At 43.8% G+C, this 19,667-nt stretch overlaps 4 protein-coding genes and 1 long non-coding RNA gene across 7 annotated transcripts in view; 4 read left to right on the top strand and 1 right to left on the bottom strand.

The window, feature by feature from the left end:
- Positions 1-3,458: 3,458 nt before the first annotated feature.
- On the bottom strand, positions 3,459-5,961 carry LOC105565553. The gene is made up of 2 exons (XR_001009201.1): positions 4,470-5,961; positions 3,459-4,252 (listed from the first exon to the last, which is right to left on the bottom strand). It is a non-coding gene; the product is annotated as an uncharacterized LOC105565553 (long non-coding RNA).
- A 1,799-nt stretch (positions 5,962-7,760) lies between these two features.
- LOC105565551 (solute carrier family 52, riboflavin transporter, member 3-A-like) lies at positions 7,761-9,915 on the top strand. 3 transcript variants are annotated; one of them, XM_012018844.1, is made up of 3 exons: positions 7,761-7,993; positions 8,371-8,742; positions 8,809-9,915. In XM_012018844.1, the coding sequence occupies exons 2-3, from the start codon at positions 8,522-8,524 to the stop codon at positions 9,890-9,892; spliced, it is 1,305 nt and encodes a 434-aa protein (XP_011874234.1). In that variant the 5' UTR covers positions 7,761-7,993; positions 8,371-8,521; the 3' UTR covers positions 9,893-9,915. The 3 variants fall into 3 exon arrangements, with proteins under 3 accessions (XP_011874234.1, XP_011874232.1, XP_011874233.1); XM_012018842.1 differs by having other exon boundaries at positions 7,761-8,210; XM_012018843.1 differs by having other exon boundaries at positions 7,761-8,235.
- An 813-nt stretch (positions 9,916-10,728) lies between these two features.
- LOC105565550 (solute carrier family 52, riboflavin transporter, member 3-A-like) lies at positions 10,729-13,100 on the top strand. Its single transcript, XM_012018841.1, has one exon. It carries the CDS (start codon positions 10,752-10,754, stop codon positions 12,111-12,113), a length of 1,362 nt encoding a protein of 453 aa, XP_011874231.1. The 5' UTR covers positions 10,729-10,751; the 3' UTR covers positions 12,114-13,100.
- An 87-nt stretch (positions 13,101-13,187) lies between these two features.
- On the top strand, positions 13,188-16,280 carry LOC105565549 (F-box/WD repeat-containing protein 9-like). The gene is made up of 7 exons (XM_012018840.1): positions 13,188-13,767; positions 14,012-14,171; positions 14,572-14,714; positions 14,800-15,041; positions 15,282-15,531; positions 15,621-15,896; positions 16,121-16,280. Exons 1-7 carry the CDS (start codon positions 13,690-13,692, stop codon positions 16,208-16,210), a joined length of 1,239 nt encoding a protein of 412 aa, XP_011874230.1. The 5' UTR covers positions 13,188-13,689; the 3' UTR covers positions 16,211-16,280.
- A 1,462-nt stretch (positions 16,281-17,742) lies between these two features.
- Positions 17,743-19,667, top strand: part of LOC105565548 (peroxisomal leader peptide-processing protease) — a 73,988-nt gene continuing 72,063 nt past the window's right edge. The window contains exon 1 of the mRNA XM_012018839.1: positions 17,743-18,228. The gene's annotated coding sequence lies outside the window, so the exon portion shown is untranslated. The remainder of the gene's footprint in view (positions 18,229-19,667) is intronic.

Raw genomic sequence — 19,667 nt, 5'->3', positions numbered from 1 at the left:
GCGGGTGCATCAGAATCTAGTCAGAATGATGGATCGACGGTTAAGTAACGTGCAGCTGCAGCAACAACTCTTCGAGGAGCAGCGACAATACCATCGGCACAGCAACGGCGGCAGCGGCAGCAGCGGTGTCTCCTCGCCCAGACGGAGCATCGATCGCAGCGGCCAGGAGCATCGTCGCAGCATCCTGCAGCAGCCCAGATCCAGCGTCGGCGCCAGGTCCAGCAACGGAGGCGGTGGCGGCGGCACTTACGAGAATCGCGCCACCGGCAACAACGATCGGTATGCCGGCTACTATCTGGGATACGTCGGCCAAGCGGCGCACAAGCGACGCAGGACCACATTCTGGGAGACGCTGACGGGGCTGGTGTGCTCCTTGGGCGCTCTGGCCTCCAGAGCGGCGAAGATGGCCGCCAGACGGGGCGATCCTCTCTGAGGGTACGGCCGACGGCCGCAGACCCGACGCAATTGCGGGGATGGGCAAACGCGCGGGAATGTGACATGGAACTCGTCGGGCGTGCATATATACGCCGCGTTCTGTCTTATGTATGTCGGTGCAATATCTCGCGCCAAGCGGATTTCGAGAGGTATCGAAGACAGGAGTCGCATAACGATCGAAGGAATTGTGTATAATCCTAACGTAAAGCACATGGTTGGTATCTTTTTCAATTCGTTCCTTTGTAAATTACATTTTCATATTGCAGCGTTTAATTTAACAGTATGGTATAATTGAAATTTAGGTTCACACATATTTTAAGGTTTCTTTCGTTTCAGGTTTCTTTCGTTATTATAAATTTCAGTTGTTACAGCACATCATATTGACAGGATTGCAAGAGTTTCTTTCAGTTCCATAACTTTCTTGGCGTATATTTTCCCTCGTAATTCTTTTTTATTATACATCCAGCTTATAAAAATGTACCTTTTCATTTTTCATAAGACACGTTAGAAATATACAATACAGAATGTTGTGCGTTGGGCGGGCCGTGTATTCCCTGAATACGGGGTCAGTCTTTATGCGAGACGTTTGCAAACGATCACCGATTTTATGAGACAGAACCGTATCCATGTAACGCAGGAACACGGTAGGGAGCAAAAGGACCGGGAAAAGAGAATCGTAGGGTGAAGTCTAGGGTCGCGTTCTCCTCGACTCTACACCGACACGCACACGCATATACACACAACTCTACACAGCTACGCATACGCGACACATATACACGAACACGAATCTATCTACTTGTCAATTTACTAAAGAACCTATTTTCCTCTAAAGACTTTTTTCACCTATTGTGTACATCGCCGTGGAAATAAGAGGATATGCGCGTTGGCATAGTCGCCAAGCCAAGTAACAATACTGTAATTATCGTAGTACGTATATTAAACAGAACTTTAGAGTACAGTCAATGTTACATAAGCGAACAAATACGAGAGAAGTGAAAGAGCCGGAGGGGACGAGGAGGAAATGGTAAAGGCACGAAACCCGTGCTTCTTCATTGGGGGCCCTAAAGGGCCGCATCGCGATGCGCGTAATGCCATCGTTGTGCAAATTGAGTTCACTCGGACGCTCTAGTCGATTTCGTCACCTTCAAATTGATCTTTTTACTACGAACGTTAAGAGTGTCATTGTTATATAAATCTACGTTTCCATTCAAGCTATCGCTACTCGCCGTACAGATATTTAGCCGTGAGATTGTGCCGGGAGTATCTATTAATTCTAAAACTGACTATCCGAGACGTATGTGGATTAATAGGAATTGAAAAAAATATAATATATTTTGCGAACTTGCATTTATTTCGTATTTTCGTAATCGAAAATAGACTTTTAATATTTATCATTCTCATTCATCTTTATAAAAATTGAAACAACGGAAAGTTTAAAAAAAAGACTCATTCCTTTAGATGAAGATAAATTCTAGCGTCTCTTTCATATGAAACATCTAAACCACCGTGTTGATAAATTAGCGATACAGGAATATAAACTAGGCTTCCGAAGTTCTCGTGGGAGATTTTCTGGCTTCGAAGATTAAAAATTCGAATTTGCAGAATAAATTTCTTTTACAACTCGCCTATCTTTCGAGCGTCTTCAAGGAACCAATCGAGCATACACAATAGAGTATCACACGACAATTAAAGGCATTTAAACTGGGAACGTCGTCATTCGCGGCCTTTAAAGCCCAGACTGCCTTTCGTGGAAGGCTAAACGATCAGGGTAAAAATAAAAAAAGAAAAGAAAGCAAATAAGCTACCATACGATTCTTCCACTGTTACATATTTATAAGTTTGAGGTCAGAATCGCCCATTTAATTTTCTAATGCTCGTAATATTTTTATTTACGTCGTTACACGTGCAAAAAGACCTCGGTGAAACTACGCTGTTTTTGTGTCGTAATTTCATATTTATTGCATATCGATCAAATATATTAGACCCAGTAACCAGGTGCAGACATTCCGACCTGGCGGTCTGATCGTGAAACGCGAACAACTGACGCAGCTGTAATTTTCTCTTTTCCGATTTACGACAGCGTTATATCTCACGAAAATCTATAACTAAAGTAAAACTTATTAGGCGAGGAGAGTAAAGATTGAAAATCTCGGCAGTATTTTTTTCTCAGCGGCATGTGCATACGCGGTCATTCTAAAATTTTTTCAGTGTCTGCGTTACAGCACTTGTAAAGAATTTGCAAGAGGCGATAATTTTGTCACTTGATATACCGCTGCAAGAGCGCAGTGAGCTGCACGTGTGTAGCATATACAGCTGAAATTTTATAAATACACGTTGAATCGTACAGCTTAGACCTTTCATTCGGACGTGTTCTCTCTTTCTCTCTTTCTCTCGGTTGAGACAACGCTGCAGAAGTTATACCTCTTGTGTCCGTAGATACGTTTCTCGAACAAAATTTCGTTTGCAGTAATTACAGAATTTCGCGGTCTCTCTTAACGGCGTTCTCGTCTTACTTAACTCCCTGCCGTCAGAACGATGCAATAATTTCCGCCTCACCGCGGTATTTTCTCGTACGTGCGAGCCCCGTACGTTACCGAAATACATAGCTATGCGAACCATGTACCATCCCCGCAGATATATATGTATACATCTGCGACACCGGCAGGTAACATTTGATCGATACAGTATCACCGGTCCGCACGTTGGATGTTCCCCGTGAACACGTACATACACACTTACGTACAGCCGAAACTGTCCTACGTCATAATGTGTACACGTGTGTGTATATGTACGTGGACTTTCAGGTGATACGTCGCTCGCAGCTAGAAACTCGTCTCCCCCATATAGCATCTATAGTGAATGTCAATCTATCAGGAGATTTCGTCATACCGCCAGCGACGCATTTCCGTGTCATTTCTAAAATCAAAGTCGCGTAACAATCTGCATTTTTGCATTATTATTTTTGCTCGACCTGAAAAAAATCTCCTGACTAAGTTGCCAAATTTTTAATAAAAGAGACAGTCTTTTTTTTTTACCGAAGGATTGATCTAAAAAATTCCGCGTTTTTAACAGTTTGATTAATTTCGAAATCAATTATAAGAACTTTTTATTGAGTGGCGTGAAATGTTTCCAAATTAGACTTTAGCTTTGGAAGAAGCTCCAACTCTCTCTTTATTAACGAATTCTTCTTATTAATTCATTTATTTCACATTTTTGCACATTTCAATTTGTGTATTATTAATTAATCTACACGCGACACAACAAAGATTGTTGTACATATTTTATATATCACGACATATTTCGATTATTCCTAATATCAATAAGTCATCAGAAATCATTAAAAGTGCGAAGATCTTTAATGAAGAATGTTACGGCGACGATGCAAGCGGTGTAGGGAAACTGCAACAAAGTGTCAAAAAATTGCGAAAGGACCAGACTCGCAATAGTAGCTCGTAACAAAACGCCCATGTCGCGCACAATCCGTGTACTAGTACTGCAGTCAATTTCATCGAGATTTTATCGGTCTTGCTCGCGTCCCAGCGAGAAGATTCCCTCAACATCCTGCGGCCGGAATAAACGTCCAATCGCAGGAGAAAGCGCTCCCTTCCACCCGAAACTTTCTACGCGAACTCACGTTCGTGGCAGGCGTATATAGCAGCAGCAGCTCTGACAATCGCACCTAATCTCATCTTACCACGATGAGAATCGAATGTTTGTCCGCCGACGTGATCCCCGGCGTTTCCGCTTTAACACGTTTGAGGAGATCCTGACAGCATGTCTCGAGTTCAAATTAACGTCGATCCCTAAATTTCTATTTCTTAAAAAAAAAATCGCACTAAAATGACACTGCGATTTAAGACAATGTTAAATCTCCGCGACGGATAATCTAAACATTTTTTTATTGCCACGGCGAGGATTCGCGTTACGTAGAAGCGCCAGTAGGAATTTTTCGGCATTCGTACGCCAGTAGCTTTTACGTTAACTTCGATATTACTGAGTAACAAGTTTGTCGATAATTCCCGTGAGATACATACTTGAGAAGTTGAGTCAAGCTCGGACGGAGATACGTAGCAAAGTAGACGATCGCGAACGATATTTGATACTCGCTGCATTTACTGCGCACTCGATTACAAACTTGTTAGTGTTAAATTCCTCGTGTAGCCGACACGGTTCGACGACTCAGTCGATTAATTTCATTCTCGCGAGAACGGTGCGCTGACGTAGTGAATGACAAGCGAAATCTATCTTTATTAAACGATTACGTAACGTTGACCAAGCAAGAAACACGTGATGCTGACAACCAAAATATGCAAGATTTAGAGAAATAAATGTGAACTGATGAAGTGATTTTGTTGTTTGATCAGAGATATCGTCTTGAAGGTTCGTTTTGTAATTTCTGATTAATTTAATGGGAAAATATTTATCTGTGACATTTAAAACGTATAGGATCCCGACCTGAATAAAATTTGAATATTTAAGCTAATTCGCTTCTAACTGATCGCGATCGATTAATCCGTTCATAATTGGCTTAAGGACTGATAAAGGCAAGCGGAAGCGACATGCGTCAGCGGACAAATTTATACGCAGAAAAATAAGAATGCTCTAGTGATAGCGACACGCGCAATCGCGCTTATTAGTTTGTACGTGCGGCGGATCGTTCTCGATCCCGCAAACGATCACGAGTTCTTTCTCGCGTGCGTTTTATATTCTACCTTCATTCACGCTCGTTTACTCGCGCATTCGTTCGACAGAACACACACGTACACATACACACATGTTATACCTATATGTGTATATACGATTTTTCAATGTGTACATCGTCGCTTCCCGCGCCATTGTGTCGCAGCCGATCCAGCAATTTCCATGATTCGCGCGATTATGCGCCCCCATAAGGTCGATCGACGTGATCGCGACACTTTTCCATATTGTAATCGACAATCGTCGTCGTCCTCCACGACGGGATTCCGTACTTGCAAATAGTAATCGCTTCGAACTTTAGGGGGATTGCCACGATCGACCGTACTCGAGTTTTCGAATTTGACGAATCTGACGAACAATCAACGGCAAATCGGTTAATCAAGGTAAACGTGCACCGCACGAGATTGCGAATAGAATATGGTTAAACGAGCCATGTATATATATATGCATATATATACATATATATAACATATATGATATATACGAGACACGTAACAATACATTTGTATACTACATGTACATATATTTGATATCGAACGCACTGTGTGCACAGAGAGTCACAGAATTCGCGCACGTAGAATGCACAGTGCGATTTTCCGTGCCAGAGAAAATAACTTTTTCCTTCGACGAAGTTGCGTCCGAGCAATAGTTTTGAAATGAGAATAGTTTAAAGCTAACGAATGAGGGGTGGTGCGTGACGAATCTATTTTATCTGTTTTTCTCCAAAGATTTTGTCACGGCTGTGCACGATATACGTAAACGTCGTTATTTTTTATTACAGCTTACTCTCAATAAAAGAAAATTATCGAACTGATATCTTCCCAGCGAGAAACGAGGGGAAACCGCTGACCAAAATCTTGTACACCAATGCCCACTAATGCCCAGTGGGCATTGCTTTATCTTATTATCTTGTCTATCTCGTTTTATCTTATTATATCCTATTTTATCTTTATAATGCCCCAGCAAGACCTAATGCCCAAAAAATGCCCAGTAATGCCGCAAATCTGTACACCACATGCCCTCAGCGGTTTCCCCCTCGGTGAGAAATGACTCGTCGATCGATGTCGAGTCGACATCGACACCGTCAAGTTGACGTCGATTTGACATCGATCGACGAATCATTTCTCACCGGGTTCGAAGTGACGGTTGGAAATGGATTAAATGTGACTAGTGATTTAACTTGCACAAGAAAATCTTATTTGCAAGATAAATATTGTTAACAAGTGGGAGGCCTTTATTGTGAATATATGCTTTAAAATGTCCAATCTCTTAAATCCGTAAGTCCGTCTCTAGACTCTTGGAATCGACTTAGTTAATTTTTAGCCGTTGCTTTAGAGATTAGAAAACTTTCTCATTAATGTACTCCAAATAGTGTACTCGATAGTTATAAGATTTTTAGAAGAATAGTGAGGCAGCGTTCAGCACGTGCAGCTCCTGATTTATGCGAAACTTAAGGCCTCCTTCGGACGCAACTTTGCCAGAGGAAAAAGTTGCTTCTTCTGACATAACGAACCGTACGTTCCGCGTGCGCGAATTCTGGGACACTCCGTACATTATCCAGTTGTCTTAAATGAAGGAGGAAACCTTAACAAAAAAGCAAATAAATCGATGAGATCTTTCTTTCCTTATGATAAGAAAGTTTCACTTTATTGTTTATGCATATTCATCGTCCAGATAAAAAAAAATATATATAGGCGACGATACTATGGCGCAACACGAAGAAGCTTATGTCAAGTATAGTTCGGCGTTTCCTTTTTCCGCCATCTGTCATCCGAACGGGGACTCCTTTAAATTAATGTTATATATCCGTACACGACTTTCGAGCACCCTGCAAAAGCACGTTTTCTGCGACCTTTTTTCATCCATGTGATTCTATTAAAAATGATTACAACAATATATATATATAAGAAAAAGAAAAAAAAACAAAGATGCGAACGCAAAACACACTCTCAAATGCAAAAACTCTCAAGAGTTTTGAGACAAATACTAATGTACTTAAACCATCTGTGAGTCTGCCTCGTCTTTTATAAAGTTCTTGCTATATTCAATTTATCGTATGTTCAATCTCTACGCCCTTTCGTCCATGTGATCCCCTCTATTGACGAACAGTCAATCAGACCGCGATCCACCTGTCGGTAGAAAAGTAAGTATGAAATATTTCATGCGACGATATGCGGAATAACATTGACCGGTATTAATCAATATCGTTGACATTCCATAACAATTTTAATATAAATTATGAAAAAGCTACAAATTAATTGTTCGTGAAAAATTCAATAGATGCTAAAATGTAAAGGCATCCAGCACTGTTATATTTTAAAAAATTCTCTGTAATATAGAATAGTTTTTCTTTCCGTTCTTTTTTTCGTACAGTGACTTGGTGACTATATACATTTTGCATTAGATAACTCGCTAGACACTACGTTCCCTACAAAAACAAAAACCTACGGCCATCCATCATACCGGGTGACCTGTTCAACAGGTGCTTTTGGTGGGGGTAAATCCCCTCCTCTTCTCTAGACAGGCTCGTTACTCGATACTCGCGACCGGTCGTTCGAGATTACTCGATATTTTGCGATGCGCATTATTTAATCAATTACGTGCACTAATCGCCCGAAATATTTGCGCACAAATATTTGTCACGTGAAATGGTACTCTCGACAAGTACCGCCGAGCTGCGCGAAAATTAAACCGGAGCAAAGTGTTGACGTTATCGAAACACTGGTGCGATATATCGAAGTGCCACGTGCTTATATAACCCTACTCCGGAGCATTCGGAGCAATCGGAGCATTCGTTCTGGCAACCGAGTGCAGTTGCGTGTCGGTCGCACGCTTGTGATTATCCGATCGGAGTCGACGTGTAAGAAACATTTTCCTCGTTCCCACGAATGTGGAGTTCCACGTGAAAAAGCGGTCCTATTGTAATATGATATGATAACAAAGACGAGATATCTCCAGCGAGTTCCGAGGAATTAATAAATTATAATTGATACAAAGAAATTCTTTTCTAATGCAACCGAGTAATTCCGGTCAAGGGTTTCATTATATTATCCGTTATCTGGACACGTGGATATACAGTGGGTGGTTATGCATACATATAATGTAATATATTTCATATATAAGGAATAGCAGCAATACGTCGAATGTATTCGAATCACGTTTCAATTATTTCTTATTAAGTGCATTTCAATGTATCTGCACTAATATGCTTATCTCAATTTTTATTTCTCCCGATAGGCTCTGGCTGTAATTGACGAACAATTGTTCGTTATCATAATGATGCGATAATAATTATCAATCCGATATTATAAAACTGACGAGCGATCGGCTACCAGAAGCGTTCCTCGCGCGTGGAAGATAATTTGAGAGTACAAATATTCTGAGGCAAATGGGCAAAATGCTGAGTCAACGCTTGAGCAACCGGAGATTACTCGTCGATCTCCTCGCTCTGATGTTTGGTCTGGGCGCTTGGATTGGCGTGAACGGCATTTATGTACAATTGCCTCTCATCGTGCACGTAGCCCCGGAAGGATGGAGCCTGCCCGCGCACATGGTGATGCTCGTGCAATTTGCCAATTTAGGTCCCATACTGTACACCCTGTACATAAAGTAGGTCTACGTTTCATAGCGTGTCTTGGGATTGCGTAACGAGCCTAACATGAATGATTGTTTCAGGTACACCGCTTGGGCATACGACAAGTATATCATTTATACCTTGCTGGTAGCAGGAACGTGTGCCTGTATCGCATTGTGTTTCCTGTATAGTTATACCTCGATTGTGTTCGGCAAAGAGCACTCGACTGCACTCCTGTCACTGATGTTCGTCACCGCCCTCGTCGGATGTACAAGTTCCGTGCTCTTCATGCCGTACATGAGGAACTATCGTGAGATTTATCTAGTATCGTATCTCGTGGGAGAAGGACTGAGCGGATTCGTACCGAGCGCAGTTGCGCTGATCCAAGGCGTTGGTAATAATCAGACTTGCGTAAACGTTACCAAACCAGGCTCGAGCCACCTGGAATTCGCGCCCGCCGAATCAGACCCGAGATTCTCCTCCGAAGTGTTTTTCATCTTCATCGGATTTCTGTTGTGCCTGAGTTTTTTCTCGTTCTTGGGCTTGAACCTCTTGCCTGTAGCACGCGGGGAGAGGGTCAAGCTTCCGAGCAGCATGGAAATGTTGCCGACCGACATGACGGCACCGCCCAGCTACAAAGTTGATTCCGGCTGGAAAATGCCGAAATATACCTACTACTATGTATTAGCCATGATGGCTGTGGTCTGTTTCCTCGGTAACGGTACTTTACCGAGCATACAATCGTACTCCTGCCTACCGTATGGCAGTACAGCTTATCATTTGACAGTCACGCTATCTGCCATAGCTGGCCCGTTAGCCATGTCTTTAGGTTTCTTCGTAAAAATACCAGGGTTGAAGCTCCTCAACATTCTTGCAGCACCTATTTTAATACTTTCCGGCTTCGTTCTATATCTGGCCGCGAAATCGCCTCATCCTCCCTTGCAACACTCATGGGTGGGCGAGCTGATGGTAGTTCTCGTATGGATAGCGCTTTGCGGTTTAATTGGATTCGTAAAAATGAGCATCACGACGTTGTATCGGCTCGATCCTGGGAGGGGTCTTTACTATACCGGCGTCGCGACGCAAATCGGATCGTTGATAGGCGCAATCATCACGTTTGTTTTGGTCAATTACGCAAAAGTGTTTCAGACTTACTCTCCATGCGCGTACCTTACAGAAAATTAACGCAGTCTGCACTTAGTCTTGTTAATTATTTGCGTTGGTAGTGTTTGAGAATTTATTCTTCTCCCAGGAAGGGCATTAACTACTTCGTATAGTACACAATTGCTTGTTTTCTGCTATTGTTGGAGGTACATAAAGATACTTAGACCATTATTTTAGCAACTTATTAGATATTATACTTAATTGAAGACCAATACTAATGAAACATGGATGTACATATAAAACGATAACGTTTTTTGTGCATTTCGGACATTTTTCTCATAATAGATTCCTCATCCGGCGCCTAGACGAGGCCTAGTGAAACCGGTTCAATATTTTTCTGAACGATGAACCGAACTCTTTACGCACATTGCGTTATCAAAACGTGACGCGTGCACTTTTCCTTTCACGAACTAATATAATGTTTATAATTATCCGTGCTAGATAATAATATGTGAACAGCTCAACTTTTATTAGATCTGAAGACAGATCGTATGTCAGACAGTGCTCGAGTTAATCTTGCGCGTAAACTTGATGTTTATTCTCTTACGACTGCACAAACCCTCCATCTGATAAATTTTATTGAAAGGGGGGGGGGGCAGTTTTCTACTTCCTAACTTTACTTATCTCCATGACTCTGCTGTTGATAAGCTTGTGCGACAGAGTTCCGTACTTATCGTTCTCCACCTGTCGCTCGGAGAAGAGACGTATATGTACATGTATCTCTGTGATATTTTAATACTTAAACTGTTATCAGTATTGGTGTGAGTGATCGATTTAATTTGGAGTGCCGATAGCAATTATTTGTTACTTGCCGGGCGAGGCTGTTAAGTCAAACGCCAATCGTTTGCGCAGGGACAGATAAAGGAACCGGCGATATACAATGAAAGACGGTATACGTGTCAAATGTAGCCGCGCGATCGTCCATCTTCTCGTGATCTTGTTCGGTGTGTCCACCTGGATCGGCGTCAATGGAATATTCATCGAGCTGCCGCTGCTCGTCGGCACTGCTCCGGAAGGCTGGAATTTGCCCGCGTACATAGTAATAGTGGCCCAATCCGCGAACGTTGGTCCCGCGATATACGTCCTCCTGTTATACAAGAGCAAATGCCAGCCGGACGAGTCGTCGTGCATACTGTGCTTACTGGGCTCGCAGGTTCTCGCCATGGGGCTGCTAATAGTGTTTTACGACACAACGGTCGCAATCGGTGGCGAAAAACACAGCCTGGCCCTGCTCGTCACGGTATTCTTCAGCGCGCTGGTCGGCTGCTTCAGCTCGGTGCTGTTCATGCCCTACCTTCGCGACTTCGATGACGTTTACATCGTGTCCTATTTCGTCGGGGAGGGCCTGAGTGGCGTGCTGCCGAGCGTAGTGGCGCTGATACAGGGCGTCGGCGAGCAGGCGGCGTGCGACGTCCCTCTTGCAAATACAACGGAAACGATTAACGCGCCCGACTTGAAGTTCCCGGGGCAATATTACTTCTTGTTTCTGACCCTTGTGCTCGTATTATCGCTCGTTGCATTTATCGTCCTGCGATACTCCGCGTTCGTACAGGTCAACAAGAGCCTGCGCGACCCTAATTTTCCCACGCAAACTAAAGTAGATTATAAGCGACGTAGTGCGTCCGATGTTACCGTCCACGTTTATCACATTGATAACGTTGACCGCACATCAGCCGATATGCCGGAAACGGCAAACAATTGCCCGCTTGTTAAGGCGAACAGTTTAGCTTTATTTAGGAAAGTTTATTTGTACGTCCTGATCGGGGTCTGTTGCTTCTTCAGTAATGGATTTTTGCCGAGCATTCAATCGTACTCGTGTCTACCGTACGGACATTTCGCCTATCAGTTGTCCATCGTTTGCGCCCAATTCGTGAACCCCCTAGCATGCTTCCTGACCGTCTGGGTCATGGTGTCGGATATAAAGATTATTAATTGCCTGTCTCTGGCATGCCTAATCGCTGGATGCTACGTTACTGGCGTGGCTCTGTTGTCTCCTACTCCGCCGTTGCAAAAGTCAACGATCGGTGTGGGATTGATCGTTCTGTCCTGGATCGTTCTGATGGGCATCATATCGTATTTGAAACTCGTGATAGTGTCTGTTCTGAAGCACATGTCGTCCTCGAAGGCGCTCTTCAACGTAGGTGTAGTTATGCAAACGGGCTCAGCGACCGGTGCGATTATCTCGTTCGTTTTAATTAACTTTACCGATTGGTTTAAAGCGTACAACTCCTGTTCCGTATAAAGACAACTGAAGGGTTGGATGCAAGAACCAGGTGGCATCATCTCTTGTAAGAAATGAGTTGTGATTTTATTATTGCTGCAAAAAAGCTGATAGGATCTAAAACAATAGATATATTTTATATTGACACGTTGCCTTATAGAATTGCACTTAAATGCATCGCATTATTACGTAAGAAAAAAATGTAAAATACTGTGACTTTTTAGATTCAGTTTTTCCTTAGTTCTTGTAAAGCTTACTAAAATAGAACCATGTAGTTCTTGTGTGTCCAACCCTTCAGTCGCTGAAACTCTGGCAATATAGTGCGAGCTGATTCGATAGATACGAGGGCAATTGCAATCAAGGTGCAGTAACAAAAATAAGCGGACAATAAGAAGAATATATGCTTTGTGAAGCTAGATAAATGAGTGATAAATAATAATGTCTCACACTATCAATTTCGACAGACTAAAAATGTATTAGTCCCGGTTGTTTGAAACAAAAAAATCTCGTTTTTCAAATACTGTCACGATAGGTGGCATTCGGGAATCAACATTAGACTGTTTATTGCGAGATTGTGTTTCCGTATGCTTCGGTGGTCGAATTAACTGAGTCAACCCGCCTAGGCGAGAGGGAGGTCCAGGTTCAAACCCTGGCTGAGGTAATATTTTTCGCAGTAAATTAAAAAAATGTGAAATATTTAGACATTAACACCCTGTCACGGCTCTTAGTCCTTTATTCCTTCAAACTTATGTTTATCACATTAGAGCCATACAAATTTTTTAAAAATATAACTTATCCTAGTAGCCCGAGCACAGTGTGCTTCCCATGTTGATTTCAATAAAGTATTCCAGAAACTGTATTAAATCTCGAGAGAAGCTATATACGTATTAAAAATTTGTGCAATGCATCTATGCACTTACAGTCTCTAGTGTGTGTATGCATGTATTTAATATATTATGTTTAGCAAAATTGCATATTTTAATAGTGAGAACACATTAACAATTTTTGTAATACTACGTGTAGGCAACTCTACTTAAATAATTGTATAAGTAACACGGGCAGTATATAATATAATTGTGATAGGTTATTGTTGCGAAAATTTATTTAAAACTTGTTAATAAATTATAAATTTCGCAATTTTTGAATTTATCATCCTATGAGCATAAATTTGCGCGGAGCGTTAACAATTGCTATCCTCGAGCAAAACTCATGTCTCACAACTCGTCATCCGCTGAAGATTCCATTGTCGGAATCCTTTGCGTCGCAGCTCGACGGAGCTCTGCTAATTAAATAAGCTTATCAGACGAACAAATTTAATAAATTTCCTCGACATGACGGAGTCTAATGCAAATCGATCGAGACATTTCTTTCGCGACACCCTGTACAGGTGGCGTTGCTCGTGTGTGAGGCACGGCGATATATTCTTAGCTGCGTAAGGAGCTGGACGTTGATAGCCATCGCTGTTTGATAACACGACAGATCGGGCATCGATAAGCGCCCGTGTTTACAACCAACCCCCAATCGCCTTTGTCAAATCTTGGCGTCAGTCTCGAGCAGATCGAATGAAAATACTCAGATTTTCGCGGCGCGAGAAAAAATGGGTGACGAGAACGCAAGCTGCGCGCACGACGGCGAGGAAGACGCACAACTGTCACTGCTGGATCTCCCGGTGGAGGTTTGTACGGGGGGGGGGGGGGAAATAAGAACGTCCCGATTTTCGTGTTTCACCCCGCGAACGTGAAATTTATTTTTCAAATCGTCGCTTTCACTTCGCCCGTCAGTAGTCGCTTGTGAACGGAGCAAGGTGTATCGAACCATCGACGATCAGCTCTTTCGTTCTCTCTCTTTCTCGTGTCTCTTCCGTCGGGGCGTTTGTTCGGTTTGTGCGTTTAACGTTTTTAATTTGTGCTCCGTTTCAGATATTCCTGCATATATGCTCCTTCCTAGAGGCGTCGACGTTGGTACACGGTTTGAGCCTGGTGTGCAAACAGTTCTACCTGATTTTAAAGGATGACTCACTGTGGAAAGCGCGAATTAACCATATATGGCCGGATGCTAGCTACCCGCTCTTGCGTCCCGGTTAGCTCAAATTGATAGCACCTTACGCCTTGCACCGCTCGTTTCGTTAATAAATAAGACAGCGTCTATGTCGTTCCACGCCAGCGCTGCTCGAACTTGCGCATGCACATGCAGGTTGTACACCAGTTGCTTACGTCGCGTTAGACTTAATTTCATTTCCGTTTGCTTCGAGAAAATAAGCATGCTCCACGAAATATTACGTATCTCTTATTTGTGAGAGGTCGCATCGTACAAGCTTGAGCAGCTCTGCTTACTGCGACCATCCGACAAAGTAAGAACTTGAATAGAATGTGTCTGTAGTGTACTTGTACTCGATTCAGGTTGTAGCTGCATTCTTCGTGTTTAACGTTACAGTACGAATAAGGCTTTCGTTGGTATAAGAAGTCACGTGTCATTACAGCGAGGCCCGACAAACTGTTTTGGAAGTTGTCATGCGTCGCGGTCGAGAAACAGACGGCGCTGTGGAAACAGCAGGATTCCATGGAGAAATTTATAATCGCGAACGCACAGTACAGCACGATAGACGCTCTGCTACTGATGCACGTAGGTGGTATATTGTGCCAAGTGTCTTTGGACATTTCTCCCCTGCCGGGAAGCGACTTAACGATGACGTGATTCTCGTTGGCAGGACGGCACCACTTGCATAGCCGGCGCGAGAGATCGCACCCTGGTCTACTGGAAGCTCCCCTCCCGCGAGAAACTGCCCTCGCACGAAATCGGGAACTCCGTCTGCATAGATTCCGCGCATAACGGATGGATCTGGGATCTCACGGCGATAGACAACACGATCTACAGTTGCAGCTGGGATCAGAGCGTCAAGTCGTGGATGCTCATCAACACCGGCCTCGTCCAGCTGAGAACTTACGAGATGTACGCGTTAGCGAAACTGTCTCTCCCGGCCGCCCCGCGATGAGACGCTCGACCGAGCGGAGAAGATAATTTTCGTTTGCGGGAGAGATCATTGTCCTCCTCGAAATTGCTCGAATGCGGACACGGCAGTCCCGTGTCTCGCTTGACAGATGATTCGGAAACGCGATTCTAAAGCTCGCTCGTTGGCCCGCGTATTAACATCTCGCGCGTACCATTTTCCATCAACGTGACACATTCCAGGAACGTGCCGGGTGCACTGCTGTGCGTGTCGTCGAGCCCGGAGCAGGCCCTCTTTGCGACCGGCTCGTACAGCAGGACCATATTCGTGTTCGACTCGAGATCGGGACACAAGCCGATCAGGCAGTACCGGCCGCACACCGGAGCCGTGATCAAGCTGGCCATGAACACGGAGTACATCTTGTCCGCGAGCGAGGACAAGACGGTGTCCATTTGGGATCAGAGAGCCGGACGGACCATGAAGTCTATCACGGTAATATCATTCCGTGTTTTTAACGTCTCGCGAGGAGAGACAGAGAGTAGAGAGAGTGGAGAGACGCTGCTCACGTATGTGCCTTTTAGATTTCTAGCGAGGCGTTCCCCATGTGCATGAGCATGCAACGGGATTGGGTCTGCGTCGGCGACAGCACCGCCAACTTGCACGTGCTAAATCCAAAGAACAGCTTCAAGCTGGTGAAATCTTATTCCACCGAGCACACGAAAGGGATAACGGGGGTGCATCTGACGCACGGGTGCCTGATTACGAGCTCGACGGACGGCACCGTGAGAATTTCGAGCCCTACGGATCCGCCGAAGCCCATCGCCACTCTGCTCTCGGGATTCGGCGAGATCGCCAGCGTGAGTGATCGCCGAGACTCGAGTTCGTTGACTCGATCGTTGACTTTGAAGAAAAATTCGTCAAACGTCTACGTGTAAAACGCAAAGAATGCAATTTACAAATTTAATTTTCTCTCGCATTTGAAGTTTGAGATCGGGTCTCATCAGTGTCTTCCAAATGTTGGAACTATAAGTCTTATCTCAAGCTGTGTTGGATAGATATTACATGCAATTGTCTTTTGCAGATGGATTATCTGAATGGCATCCTCGCGATATCCGGCATCGATATCGCGGTATGGCGCCCGAAATCGACGTATTCAACGAAGCATCAATGAACGGAGAATTTCTATACGTGTTCTATAGCTAATATTGCTTTGATATATAATATATATTCTTAGTTTTTACTAAGATACTGTTTTAACGTGTCTCTCTAATAGCGAATTCGGTTGCTCGCGCTAGTGCGCACTGAGTGCACACTAATTAGGTTTGTTTTCTGTTCCTGCACTGGTGAACTAGTGCAATAAATTAGAGTAAGACAAGAATATATTTTCTCATTCTAGCTTACTGCACTAGTTCACCAGTGCAGGAACAGAAAAGAAACCGTTTGTTTACAGTCAATTCTTATATTTAAGAACTTCAGTATTTTCTTGACATATCTGGCATTTTTAATAATACAGGAAATTTATTGCGAAAAATATTACCTCAGCCAGGGTTTGAACCTTCCCTACGTCCTTATATTTAAGGATAGTCGCAAATATCTCTTGAAATGACCAGCGAAGTGATCTGTGTAGCATCCGTACGGATCGTGTTTTGATTAAATACTCTTTGAACATGTATTTAAGACCGCGTTAAATGTAAAAATTGACTGTAAACGGGCCTTGGTGTGCGCTCAGTGCGCACTAGCGCAAGCAATCGAATTCGCTAAAATGTACATCGTTTCGCGCGAAATTAGAAGGACGTTTTATCGAAGATTCGTTTTAGTAAGAGAGCTTCACTAACATCTCTCGCAATTACAAGCTGAGCGATAACGATAGCCGAGTTTCTAGCGTACTCACGACGACGAGATCTTTCACGTCGAGGTAAGAATGAGAAAACGCATTTTTATAGTACAACTAAGTTCCATGATATTTAATATATTTTATATGCGTATTGTAATATCGTATGTCGTATCGTGTTACCGTACGTCGTATATTGTTTGTCGTTTTGCAAAGTTTTCTGACACGATGTTACATTTTAACATAATTTATCTCCTCCGCGCGCGGAACCGCGCGCTTTTAGAGACTCCTCGAATACCGGACGCCTGTTTATAACATTTATAAACGAAAATACAAGTCGTGTATTCGAGTAACAGACAATTCCTTCCCTTTTCCGTCCGTCGAAATTCGCTCCCCCCCCGCCCGCCCCCCCGCGTAAAACTAGAAACCCGGTAATCAGAGACTGGCCATAAGAGTTCGTCAAATTCCCGCGAGTGAGAGAGAAACGTCGTAGAAGAGTGAGCTGGCCTATGTTTCTCTCTCACTCGCGGGAATTTGACGAACTCTTATGGCCACAGTCTCTGATTACAGGGTCTCTAGGGCCGGTATTCATAGTCGGATCTTATATTCAAGACCGCCTTGAGTTTAACTAAAGATGCTGTGTGGAACATTTGATTTGGTTACCGAGTATCTAAAGACGATCTTAAGACGGTCTTGAATATAAGATCCGATGAATACCGGTCTAGGGCTGGTGATTTTCTACGAAGGCTTCGACATTCGAACTTTCGAAGCTTCGATGTCGACTTGGAATTTTCGAAATCGTCGAGGTTATCGAAAGTAACGGCCCTAGTCACTACGTGAGACGAACGCGGGACGGAATTCGAACTCGCCATGACGTCACGTGACGCGCCGCGTTACGTCACGGCGACGCGATTTCAAGCGATTTCACGGTGGCGATTAGCTTTTTCGTATCTCGCGACGGTGCCGCGCGTCGGCGGTCACCCTTGTTTCGCGCGCGAAGGGCGAGTCGAGCGGGCCCCGAGCTCGCGACGTCGCGTCGCACGTGCGCGCGAGGGTAACGTCGTCGCGGCCTCGCGCGTCTCGCGTCGCATCGTTCGCGCGCTCGTCCGACAGAGCGAGCCGAGTCCGCGGCCGCGCGCGAAGAGGTTAGCGCTCGCGAACGCGACGGGTGGCCGAGGTTCGTATCGGCGTCCGCGGGAAACTCCGGCGGCCGGACGGCGTTCGAGAAAAGGATCCCGAGTCTTCGTGGGAGACAACGGAGGACGAGGTACCGGGTGACCGAGCGGTTCTCTCGCGGTCCAACGAAACCGATATCGCTGGAACTCCCGATCGGATCCGCGGCATTTGGCGGGACAGCGGTAAGCGAATGTTTTGAGTGAACTTGCAATGAACATTCAGGCCGGGAGGTTGTTCGTGAATCTTCCCGTCTAGCGTGAACTCGTGAAAGGTTTGTTGAGGAATTTAATATTCGCCAATGAAATTGTTCACTTTTCACGAGCGCACGCTAGAGATTGATGATCGAACCCCAGGGTATACTTATCGTGGAAATGTTCGGAATTGTTCAATTATATCCTGGATTTCTATTGTGTTTTACAGGGGAAACGGAATAGTTCCGACCGGAATCCATTCCGAACATTTTCACGACACCCTGGAATAATAAGCGTGAGATGTGACAATCTTAAAGACCATAAAAATCAATATGTTATTATATGTTATACAATGTATAGTTAGTACATAACTATAGAATAGTTGGGAGAAATGGGGAACGTAACGAAAGTTATAAAAGTTAAATATGTCGGGCTAGAAATTGAAGTGGCAGGAGTTTCACATATATATAATTTTTATCTTTCCATTAAATTTAAAGGATCAAATTAAAAATACACAAATCAAATTTAAAAAGTACTTAAGTAACTTTGTTGAATTAAACGTACTCAAATACATGACACGCGAGAAACTGAAATATACAAATGTATGTAATATAAAAATTAAATACACGCGAAGAAAAATAAAAGTGCCGACTGCAAGGGGCGGGAAGGGGGGGAGCGAAAGAAAGGAAATGAGGGGAGTGGAGGGAAGAAACGTACGGTCTCGTAATGGCAAAATGAACAAGAAGTCTGTAAATATTGGCTTTTGATTCACCCGTTTATTCACGCAAAACAAGAATAGACTTGGATATCCGTGTCGTTAATCGTACTCATCGTACACACCTCTGTCCATATACATACAATATCGCGCGTCATACGCATCCACGAAATGCATATACGAAATGCGGTGTATACACATTACATATATTATATGTATATATAATATAATTTTACTTTAATTGGATAGGATACGATTTCTCAGCCCTTTCTCATCTTCGTTCACGAATTTTGTCGCCTGTAGTGTGTCATCTGAGTATGCGCGTATAAATATACAATACACGTGTTATTTCCCCTACGTGTCTCCCCGGACGCGTGTATCACGCCCTCCTCCCTCCCCTCCCCCCCCCCTCCTCCCTCCCCCGCGTACTCGCGTGCTGCACAAGAGTATCTAATAAAAACTATCCCGCGAAAGTCGGTAAAAGTGTCGTCGAAGTCGCACGCATATCGTCCGCTCGGATTCATTCGTATCGAGAGGCACCGAGGCACAGACTTCTGTCTACCGCTGGACTGCTATACCATAGTATACCCAAGGAGAAGTAAAATTCGGGATGATGTCAATTTCATGTCAGATTGACCAAATTTATGTCACATTTTGGTCAATATGACGTGAAATTGACGTCATATTGACTTTTCATTTCTCCTTGGGTATCTAG

The sequence above is a fragment of the Vollenhovia emeryi genome, unplaced genomic scaffold, assembly GCF_000949405.1.
Source record: "Vollenhovia emeryi isolate VEMERY1.0 unplaced genomic scaffold, V.emery_V1.0 DF939151.1, whole genome shotgun sequence".
Classification (NCBI taxonomy): domain Eukaryota; kingdom Metazoa; phylum Arthropoda; class Insecta; order Hymenoptera; family Formicidae; genus Vollenhovia; species Vollenhovia emeryi.
Note: the sequence above shows the minus strand (reverse complement) of the source record. Positions and strands in the feature narration are given on the sequence as shown.

Bases quoted from the DNA above. Each gene is read 5' to 3' on its own strand.
- LOC105565551 (XM_012018844.1), top strand. From the start codon at position 8,522: ATGGGCAAAATGCTGAGTCAACGCTTGAGCAACCGGAGATTACTCGTC. The intron at 8,743-8,808 runs GTAGGTCTACGT...TGATTGTTTCAG, and splicing joins CTGTACACCCTGTACATAAA to GTACACCGCTTGGGCATACG.
- LOC105565550 (XM_012018841.1), top strand. From the start codon at position 10,752: ATGAAAGACGGTATACGTGTCAAATGTAGCCGCGCGATCGTCCATCTT.
- LOC105565549 (XM_012018840.1), top strand. From the start codon at position 13,690: ATGGGTGACGAGAACGCAAGCTGCGCGCACGACGGCGAGGAAGACGCA. The intron at 14,715-14,799 runs GTAGGTGGTATA...TCTCGTTGGCAG, and splicing joins ACGCTCTGCTACTGATGCAC to GACGGCACCACTTGCATAGC. The intron at 15,532-15,620 runs GTAATATCATTC...TGTGCCTTTTAG, and splicing joins GGACCATGAAGTCTATCACG to ATTTCTAGCGAGGCGTTCCC.